The 10838-nt window shown below is 40.7% G+C and overlaps 1 protein-coding gene and 1 long non-coding RNA gene across 3 annotated transcripts in view; one reads left to right on the top strand and one right to left on the bottom strand.

The window, feature by feature from the left end:
* The window catches only part of LOC103379313 (semaphorin-7A), an 11330-nt gene extending 535 nt beyond the window's left edge, over positions 1 to 10795 (top strand). The window contains exons 2-14 of one of the 2 annotated variants that reach the window (XM_008310826.3): positions 1089 to 1213; positions 1688 to 1744; positions 1828 to 1926; positions 2044 to 2152; positions 2514 to 2618; positions 2701 to 2843; positions 2932 to 3110; positions 3514 to 3622; positions 4857 to 5055; positions 6164 to 6279; positions 6407 to 6552; positions 8228 to 8289; positions 9492 to 10795. In XM_008310826.3, the coding sequence (XP_008309048.1) occupies positions 1089 to 1213; positions 1688 to 1744; positions 1828 to 1926; positions 2044 to 2152; positions 2514 to 2618; positions 2701 to 2843; positions 2932 to 3110; positions 3514 to 3622; positions 4857 to 5055; positions 6164 to 6279; positions 6407 to 6552; positions 8228 to 8289; positions 9492 to 9823 (1781 nt within the window). In that variant the 3' untranslated portion in view covers positions 9824 to 10795. Of the gene's footprint in view, positions 1 to 1088; positions 1214 to 1552; positions 1745 to 1827; positions 1927 to 2043; positions 2153 to 2513; positions 2619 to 2700; positions 2844 to 2931; positions 3111 to 3513; positions 3623 to 4856; positions 5056 to 6163; positions 6280 to 6406; positions 6553 to 8227; positions 8290 to 9491 lie in introns of both variants that reach the window. The other variant, XM_017032335.2, reaches the window with a different exon arrangement.
* LOC112487038 (uncharacterized) lies at positions 5207 to 9485 on the bottom strand. Its single transcript, XR_003049745.1, has 3 exons — positions 9182 to 9485; positions 6836 to 6972; positions 5207 to 5337 (listed from the first exon to the last, which is right to left on the bottom strand). It is a non-coding gene; the product is annotated as an uncharacterized LOC112487038 (long non-coding RNA).
* Positions 10796 to 10838: the final 43 nt, after the last annotated feature.

Genomic DNA, 10838 nt, shown 5'->3' with positions numbered 1-10838 from the left:
ATATATATATATAGTGGTATTGTCCAAGGTGAGCAGACATATTCAGGGCGTCCAGTTTGTCTTGTCTTCTGTTTAAATGACTAAAGTGCTGTTTTGGCACCGGACCAGTTCTTCCAGTATAAACACGACCTTCAGATTTAACAACATCAGCTGCAGGACTCACCTAAACACTGCTGTTGTTCTAAAAATAAGGGCCAAGGGCGAATGTGTATCTCAACCCTTTGACACATTATTTCATTTCTAGGACCAAATTGCATCTGATGTAACTAAATTTGACAAAACACAAGTTCTAGTATTGACTGTTTGATGCTTTGTAATACTGTTATGTAACGACTATTTTAAAGTAATCAATTTATAAGCCATTAATAGAACCACATCAGTTCTTCTGACCATAACCAGGTAGTAGTAAACGGTACCTAACTGTGAAACTACAGGTGAACTCGTTATCTCATAAATTACTTAATGATCCAGAAAGATCAGACACACACTCAGAGTATAACATAGTATGAAATATTTCTTTGCATAAACCATAGACTTGTGTAAATTAAATTAATGCCCTTGGGCATTTCAGTTTGTCACTAATTGCAAACAGGTTTTTCCCCTGTGTTTTCTTAGGATTTATTCAGCAAAAATACCCAGCTAACTCTGGACCTAAAAAGTTAAAAGTAACATAAATGGGTAGTAGGTGGCAGTAACACACGCAGAGTTGTTTTTAAATGCCAAAGAAGTACAGTAAGAAGGGCTGTTTACAGAGTTAGCTTAGCACAGCTTATCAATGATGGAGACTCACTTGTTTTACATAACAAATAATTAAAAAAAGACTTTCAGTGTTGCCATTGTGGAACGCAAATTTGATACAATACAATTTAAGAAACCAATGTTGAGTTTTTACCTTGGTGGTTAACAGATAAACTGTGGTTAGCAGTGAGAGCTACAGACAATGAAGCTAATTTTAGCTTTATATGTACTACAGGTGCTAGCAAGACACCAAGACTAAGAGAGAGAGAAAAAAAAATCAATTGACAGTTACTAACAAAATAAATGGATTTTTTTGTCAAAATTAAAGTGAACTTTTTTTTCTACTGCAGACACCGCAGTTAAAAGGTTGTCTTTGAGCGGACACCACGCTCCGGTCAAGATTATCCCGCAGAGGCACCGTGACGCTGTCATAGCTGTGGGACAACAAGAAGTGATTTTGTATGATTTTCAAAAGGTAAGAAAACACAAACTGCACTGAAAAGATTATAAAACTAGAACTTATTTTCTTTTTCTGTTTATCATGCATTAACATCCAACTAAGCATACATGAACAGCTAATTTTTACTACTAGCTTCTGCCTTGGAGAAAATATAGACACCTGAAGTGCTGCGATACAAACCTGGAAATTTCTTTTTTTTTTTTTCTTTTATCAATACCAATGAACTTTTCATCAGTGTATGTTAGAGTGATCATCATCGGGAGTGCTGTTTTTATTGTTTTGTTCTCAATGTTTTTAGTTTCACCCGTGTAAATAATATAGGAATAATGCACTTGTTGTTCATTGGTTATTTAGCATTTAGCATCACAGTCTGAGGGCCAGGGGAAAGAAACTGGTTCTGAATCTGGCAGTTCTGCAGCGAATGCATTGTGTGTGTGCATCATGGGAACAATGCGATCTTTCCTTTCTCTATCAACGTCTGTCTTCCAGACTCCTGTGGAACAAACTGTGTTGTGGCACTGTGGTAACACCTCCGCTGCAGAAAGGGTGGGCGTCACAGAGAAGTCATTGATCACACAGAACTTTTAGCTGTTTGGACGAAGCTTAAAACATTCATTCTTGTCATTCAGAGTCAGGACTGCAGAATCACAGTGTTCCAGGAGATGAACGAGACAGACCTGGTGTTTGTGTGTGTGGCCGCTGACGCGGCGACACGGTGCTGTCAAATGGTAGGACACACTGTGGTATCTTTATCAAACACAAAAACCGGTCGGGCTGCTTTAAGATCCATGTTTGAGACTGATTTATACTGAAAACAAAACACTCTGTGTGTTTCTGTGTTTCAGAATGTATCCTCAGCCTCTCCCTCGTGCACTTCTCCTTCCAAAGTTAAGAAAATAGTCGACAGCATGAAATCATCTGTTACAGCGAAAGTTGAACCGTCGATACTTGTTGGTGAGTCTTCAGGCCAATGTTTTTACAATCATCTCATTCACTGTAATATTTAATATTGACTTTTCTCTTAATCCTTAAGACAATATTGTTCTCCACTTATTAAAGCGCTACCTCGGTTGAACTTCTGTAATTCCGCTCTACAGTTCCTTTTTTAATTGTGGTTGGTTTAAAAATAATAATAATTTGCATTGCTGCGGCCCCTTACATGCCCCCCCACCCCCCACCCACCCACCTTTTGGGAACCACTGGAATGTAATTGTTTTTGTATTTTGAGAATCACAGTTTGTCCGATATAGTCAAGTTGAACACCTTCAAGCAGTCGCTGTTGTATCTTGTAAACTCATCTTTTTCTTTTTTGAAGAATCTGGAGATTCTTCAAGCCTCTATGTGACACGCTCTGGTCAGGAAAATAGCGGCATCTACAGGTTTGGAGAAAAAGTCATCAAACCATCTAACCAAAATAAAGGTACGTTTGACGAGACTGATGTTGATTCTCTTAGAACTGAAGGAAAGTCAAAGCGTCAAATGATCACTGTGCTCGTCTGCAGAGCAACACTTTGTGGGGTTGATGTTCAACAGGAGGAAAGACGACCCCTTACAGAACAAAGTCTACGCCTTCTACAAGGCGAGAAACTGTGAAAACCACCCACAGAGTTACACGTGGACTCCGTTTGTCACTCAGGTTTGCATGGTAAGAACCGCATGACTTCCACACATCACATGTCCACAGCTCTAACACTGAGTTATTGTCCTTTAATAACTTACTGTGTGGTTCCCAGGCAGATGTTGGCGGCTCCAAGAGCAAACTGCAGCGGAAATGGACATCCCAGATGAATGCCAAGCTCTTCTGTGGAAACGCAGACACCAAGCAGTCGTTTTCTGAGCTGGTAGATGTGGCCGTTGTACAGGCAGCCAGGTGGCAGGACACCAGAGTTTATGGACTCTTCAGAAACGAATGGTAACAGCTTTCATTAGCCTTTATCAGGATCGAAATGTTAGATATTTAATAGGTCAAAATATTGTTAACAGCTTTACGCTAAATAAATATGTACCAGCTTTTCTCAGTGTCATTTTGTAAACCACACCAAAGGCTATTTGGATGCTGAGTCACGAAAATGTGGTGAAAACCCACAATGAACAACTGTATTGTTTTAGCCCCATGTGATATGAAGGAGTTGTGTGTTTATGAGCCAGTCACCACAAGTAAATTTAGCAGCATTTCCCTGTTGTTATGGAGAAAAGTTCAGGAAGGAGTGTTTACCTCAGCTATTGTTAAATTTAGACAGTCTGACTAAAATAGCAAATATTCTGCGATGCTGATGTTTTTGTGCGAAGCTGCTGACCTCTGTGTCTCTGTGCAGGGGGATGAGTGCCGTATGTGTCTACACAATACAAGATATTGACGACGTCTTCAAAAATTCTAAATTTAAAGGCTCAACCAAGGCTTTTCCATTGGACAGGAAAAGGGAGGTATGTGTCCCTCCACCAACACAACCAACACAACCACCACAACCAACACAACCACCACAACCAACACAACCACCACAACCAACACAACCACCACAACCAACACAACCACCACAACCAACACAACCACCACAACCAACACAACCACCACAACCAACACAACCACCACAACCAACACAACCACCACAACCAACACAACCACCACAACCAACACAACCACCACAACCAACACAACCACCACAACCAACACAACCACCACAACCAACACAACCACCACAACCAACACAACCACCACAACCAACACAACCACCACAACCAACACAACCACCACAACCAACACAACCACCACAACCAACACAACCACCACAACCAACACAACCAACAGGCTTTTATCTTTACAGACTATTTAAATCATGTACAGGTTTGAATATGTGCTTGCAAAGTTAAAAAAAAAAAAACATTCAAATTTGCCAGACTTCCGAAGTATTATTACGACCTACTAAGAGTTTACTGAGCTTTTGTTCCTGGATTATCATGTTACCTGGTAGATCAGGTATCATAATTAACAGGTGCATTCCACAGATGCTCAGTCGTAAGACATGACAAATTTGTTGTCTGGTTGAGAGCAAAGAAAAAGAAAATAGTATCTTATTAAAGGAGTTGTTCTAATCCAGATCTCACAGATGGTCCCAGAGACCCCGAACAACACGCCCTGGGTTGTCTCTGATCAAGGAAAGAAAAACAAGTAGTCGTCCAAAAAAAAAAAAAAAGGATTGAAAAAATAATGAGCTCACTGTGAAAAGCCACCTGTTAGAAGATAATGACAAAAAAGGGAGGTTTTTGTTATGGTTTCCCTGGAAATGTGAGGGAGTGTGAAACCCATCTGACCTTGAATGTTACTCTGACCATGGTGGTGTCAGGTTCATGTCACAGAGGTTCCTCCAGTTCATGAAGAACGAGGTCACCAAAAAATACAGAAGAGTTGTCCAAGAGTTGCATGGTTAAATAGTAGGGATGTCCGATGTTAACCTTTTAGCCGATATTGTCCAAACCCTATATTTCCGACTCCGATATCAACCAATTTTTATCATCATTTTTATCGGAGGAAAAAAACAGTTACAATTCTTACAGAATAATCACAGAACTACGGTCCATCGATGTTATGGAGCATTTCTACTATAAAGTAATGGTTGTTATTTGACTTCACTATTATAAATAACATTTTGATTTTCTTTAGTGTGTTGAAGACAGTACAAAGCTCCCATATGAGACTCTGGACATGATCGAGAGAACCTCAGAAATGGAGCAGTGGGTCCAACCCAGGAACAAGTCAGGCCCGATTCTCATCAACCTCCACCACAACTACACCCACATCCATGTGGACACTTCCCAGCACATGATGAACAGTAACCAGGCAGTTCTGTTTATTACACTGAGTGAGTAAAAAGGTTGTGTTAGATGGGGAAGTCAAAAAATTTCAGAAGTCAGTATGAGGAACTACAGTTTACCAGCGATCATAGATCCTCAGTTCAAATGACATTTCCTGTAAAGAAGCATCCATCTTTAACAGTAAATATTCTAAAAACCCCCCCCCCTCAAAACATGACCGTATGATGTCATTTATCTACTAAGGTCATTAGGGGGCACTGCAGCCAAAACCAGGTACTGAGAGGTGAGGGTGGTGTCCGCCCGACAGTCCATGGCTCCATCACAGGGTCCTGCATACACACACACAGGGAGAAGAATTCAAACTTGTTACAGAAAGACTTTAAACGATTGGCTGCTGTTACTGTTAGCATGAGCGCAATAACCACATCATCCACCGTGTGGTGTGTGTTTCTGCACGATGCAACCGCATGTTCTCAACTGAACTAAAATAGTACTTCTTAAATGTTTTGTCGGTCCTTTGACTGACTTGTCTGTCACAGGCATTTGTCAAAGGGCAAAGTGGTGGCTCAGTGGTTAAGAACGCGGACTACGGTCCGGAAGGTTTCAGTCCACCTACTGCCAAGGTTAGCACTGAGGTGCTCTGAGCATCGCACACACTGCCCCCCCTGCCCCCCCTTCACTTTGGTGATGGGTTAAAAGCAGAAGTCACATTTAGTGGTGTGCAGTGGTGCAGTGTTGTGCTGCAGGTGCTCTGAGCATCGCACACACTGCCTGGTGTGTCACAGTGACTAGTAGTTCACTGTTCTAAACTCACATTCATGTCATGTCATGTCCAATCCACCTAATGTGGACAGACCAGTGAAATCAACATGACTCAAACTGATTAAACAACACATTTTATAACAAAGCCCGAGGTCAGAAAACTGGAATGTAGATTTCACAGATTCTGTATGAAATCACCTCTGATGTGGTAATCTTGTAATCTGGCACACCTTTTGTGCTGGTTAGTACAGTTACAACTTTTGCAATACTGGCTCATGTCCCAGCCTTGACTAACTGCTGGATGTGCTCTGTCTGCTGTTATAGCCTGTTGAGTGAGATTGGATACAAAACATCCTGTTCAACATTGTGTGTTTTTTTTCTTCTAATTTATAGATAATGGAGCCATTCATAAAGTGATACACCGTGAGGGAGAGGTCTTAGTCGGTGCTGAGTACCAGGTCTTTACTAACCATGTCCACATCCTCAGTATCAGCCTGCAAACATCCTGTGTAAGTACCGATACTCATGAAGGAGTGTCGGTCAGAGGTGTTGGTCAGTGACAGGACAACACCTTGGAGAAGATTGCAGAATAAGTAATGAGTTGTGTTTTGTTTTCTTTTTTTCATGTCAATCCAGAGACGGCTCGTCGTGGCTTCTAACAGTGAACTGGTCCATTTAGATGTGGAGAACTGTGGCAAATATGGAGACAGCTGTGATGAGTGTGTCCTGGCCAAAGATCCTTACTGCAGCTGGGACAACAACCACTGTGTCCCTCACACACAGTAAGACCGTCTGTTTCGATGTTACGCGCTGTCGCAAGTCGGGGGGGCGGGGGAGGGGGTGGATAATGTTGTTGTCAGAGGAGAACATAGTGAAATAGTTGAATGTTTAACATGAGGCAGTTGCTTAAGAGAGTGACTTCTGCAGAGCACTTCCTCCTGAGGTTTCAACATTATTTATAGTCTAGTCTGACAAACTTCTCCAGAACAGTTTCACAGTTTAGAACCGGTTCAAATGAATAATACATTAAACAGGCGTGGTGCTTTGGCCCAGAGCTAATGTCACCTGTCATTGGTGTAGAACAGGATCCACCTCCCGGGAAAGATCGAATCCCAGTTAGGGCGGTTGGTATCTTCCAGTTGGCTCACCAGCCGCAGGAAGGTTCAGAGGGGTTGGTACGGTGCGGTGTGATCCGCCGCGATCTGGTAACGGATAAGCAGATAAAAATGGATGGATGTTAAACAGGCCTCTTGTGTTTTGGCAATGTGACATTAGGTGTAAGGTTCAGTCTGTACAGACATATAGACAAACACATTGACTCAAACCTATGGCATAAGAGTGAAAAAAATATCAACGGAGTGAACCTGCTGTAAGGCAGCAGCATTTCCATCTCCCACCGCGTGGTCCTAATGCACTTTCTCACCGCAATATATATATATATTTTTAAATGACAGCCACAGACCTAATGAAACCAACGTATGGCTTTTCTACAGAAGTGTATGCATCACATGGTGGATGTTGTCAGACTGGTAGGTTTTGATATTTCCAGCACCGTCTGCTTATTTCCTGCTTTACAACTTGTAGGGTTTTAAAAAGGGAAGGGTGAAGTATCACATGAAAGTTGACAAAACACTTGAGTAAAGTCCACCGGGTTTTTTGTTTTCATCACAGTTTCAATGTGAAACTCGTATAAAAGAAATGTATTATCAGCACAGTGAGTAAAGACAGTAAACATAATGAGGATATAAAAAAATCACCTGATGTCACGCTCTTAGCAAATTACAGTCCCATGACAAAGTGACTGACAGAAGCGGGACTGCTTGTTTATGGGAGGACGATTGTTTTTGGTTCTTTTTTCACGTGGATTTGTTTTCAAATTAAAGGTGGGGTACGCTGTTTTTTTGGTGTATTCTGTTCTTATCAACATGTTGCTACACTTTCTCACATTTATGTGACATTTTTATTTTAGTCTGTGTAGGTTCTCAGTCACCCAGGTCATTTAATCCAAAAAAAAAGTTGCTATTCTTAGTTTAACTATTTTTAACTACACCCTCTGACACGGAAAAAGCGATGCATCTAAAAATGTATCCCCACATCGTTGTGGGTTTTTTTAAAAATAGATGTCATACGCCTTCACGCTTCCTTAACTTTCACTGGTTGGTTTCTTTTCACCCCACTCATTCCCCACTCCTTTACCATAAACTATTACACATACATGAGTAATATATAACTCCAAACGAAGCCCCCTGAACTTCAAAATACCACGTCTGAAAAACACAGCCCCCCCCCCCCCCCCCCCCCACTGTTTCTTTATGTCATGACTTAATGACTGTGAGTTGGTTTTCTTGTTGTTTTTTTAAAAAGTCAAGTAAACTGAATTTATATAATTTCTATAATCACTGACAGGGATCTCTAACTAAAACCTGTTTTTTTTTTATTTTCTTATTTCCTTAACAGTGAAGACGTGCAGAATGGAACCGCCGTGGACTTTGACATTTGTCCTCTTACGGTCAAAACAGGTAAAAGACCATCAGTCAACAAGACCTTTTGTTATTAGTGTTTGTCTTGGGAAACTGAAAGGCTGACGACGTGTAGTATTTTACTATACAGCTTGTCCCTTTTTCAGGGGTTGCCACAGCCAATCATTGATTTTCATACTGCATCTTCTCCTCTGACTCTCCGAGCTGGTAGCTCCATCTCTAACATCTCAGTCTGACTTCTCGGGCTTTTCCCCCAAACCGTTCTCTATGTATTTTACAATACATATAATATATAATTATAATAATTATCATTTTAAATTATAAAAATATGAATGTGTTACGGGGCCCAGTCCTAATTTAAATCTTTAAATTTAAAAACATTGACACACTGACCGTGGATTTGTTTTTGTTATCATCGGTTCAATTTTCATCAGGAATAAAAACAAAAAAACAAAAAAAAAACATTTGACTTTCCATGTAGCCTGTATCTAAAACATGTTTAGAGACAGGATTAGAGTTTTTATACAGTATTACACCAAGGCTGATGGTAGGAAATAAGTGTAGGAGTGCAGCACAGCATGTGACTGTAGACAAGTAGCCTGGATATATTTACCTAACAGATACCACATTTAAATGTTCATGAGACGACAGCTCACAGTCCTGTGTCAACTACGTCTTCATGCAGTGTGACTGTGTCAGTTCACACCTACGTTTTCATACTTCTCTATACTGGAATTTAAAGTGAAACCTAAAGTTGTGTGTGTGTGGGTGGGTGTGTGTGGGTGTGGGTGTGTGTGTGTGTGTGGGTGTGTGTGTGTGTGTGGGGTGTGACATTTCCTGAACAGTTGATTTGGTTCGTTGGTAGCTGTTGGTAGGATGTAGGAAAATACAGTGTGGAAATAATAATAAAAAAAAGAGTCCTTTTACTCACGGCCGACAGGATGAGTAGCCAAACTTCAAGGTCTTGGCGGTTGTTGCGATTTTTATTTCTCTTTCTGACGAAAGGTCTGAAGGTATGAACCACAGATACCAATGTATCTACATTCCAATCACCTGGATCTTGTCAGGGGTAGTTGTTCTGAAAAAGGACATAGTAAGGTCAGATTCTGTTGCCTTTACCTTTAAATGGTAATGAGCCATTGGTTGCTCCGCCTTCCTGACCTGAGAAGAAGAAAATCTAGAACCAGGCTTTGACGTTTAGCAATGATGACTTTGTTTTTGTTTGTTTTTTTCCAACAAAGGTAAAGATGACATTGTACAGAGGGTCACTCTCCCTTACGGCTCCAGGTATTTCCTCCAGTGTCCGGTGACGTCCCGTCACGCCGTGTACCGCTGGAATCACCTGAACAAGAATACCAACTGCAGCGTTCAGGACCAGAGCTGCTTCCTTCACATCGACCACGTCGGACCAAAAGATGCGGGAACTTACACGTGTGAGTCCGAAGAGTTAGGCTACGTTAAAGTCAGGGCAAAGTACGACCTGTGGCTGGAGAGCAGAGCGGGGACTCATCGGTCAGGCTGGCTGCCGTGGGTTGGTGTGGTGGTTCTGCTGGTGAAGAGTTTATTCTGTTAGTGTTGACACAGAAGTGCAGACTAACAGGACGTTTTAGTTCAGACATATTACATGTGCTGTGCTTGAATACCATAACACAAGGCGGGTATTGTAAGGAAATGATAATCTTCTGTCTTCAAAGCACCTTAAATTAAACTCACGTAAATTATGGTAGCTTAGCGTAAAGTCATATAGTCTGTATATGGTCTATAGTCTGTATCTATATGTGTATAAATATAGATACAGACTATAGACCATATATACACCTGTGTATATACTGTACATGTAAACAATTCAACAGTCTGGATTCAAAACCAAAGACATCTCGATGTCATCTCATAATCTATTTTCAACTAAATGGGATCACGTTGACGTGACGTTTCTTCCACAAGTTGACATTTTTCTACAGGTAACATTTGTGCTCATCACATAAAAACAGCCTTTGTTCTGCAAAAAAAGAATGTAAAATTGTATAAAATACTTGTCAATGATTCTATATCACATATATATATATATATTTTTTTTAATATATATACAGTATCTGTACTTTTAGCTTGCAGTTATTGTTATGTTTGCATTTAGTTTTCCCGTTAATGTGAAACCGGGGAAATAAAAAGCTACCTCTGCTCTGGTGTTGACACAGAGCCACTGTGTTTGTCCACAGTGATTGTGCAGAACGTCCTTTTCACCTCTGCTAAGTGTGAAAACTAGAAGAAGCCGATGCACTTTGCACTTCTTGCACACGTTTCATTTTCAACTTTTGTCAACTTACTCTGGCCTCAGAATCCGATCAGTTGTTTTGACCTCTTTTACATGATAACTTTTTTCCCACCTTCTTCATAATTGATCCAAAAGAAATCAAGAAAATCTTCCAACTCCATCCTTGATAAAAATGATTGACTTCTATCTTCAAATAATACAGAAGAGGCCAGCAGGAGCTGAAATCGTTTGTGAAAATAATTGTGAAAATAAAACATTTTTTTTTTATCAGTTGTTATTGTGTGGGTTAGGGCAGGGGGACAGGGTCTGGAGGGGG

This window comes from Cynoglossus semilaevis, chromosome 5 (assembly GCF_000523025.1).
Source record: "Cynoglossus semilaevis isolate Cse_v1.0 chromosome 5, Cse_v1.0, whole genome shotgun sequence".
NCBI classification, from domain to species: Eukaryota; Metazoa; Chordata; class Actinopteri; order Pleuronectiformes; family Cynoglossidae; genus Cynoglossus; species Cynoglossus semilaevis.
Note: the sequence above shows the minus strand (reverse complement) of the source record. Positions and strands in the feature narration are given on the sequence as shown.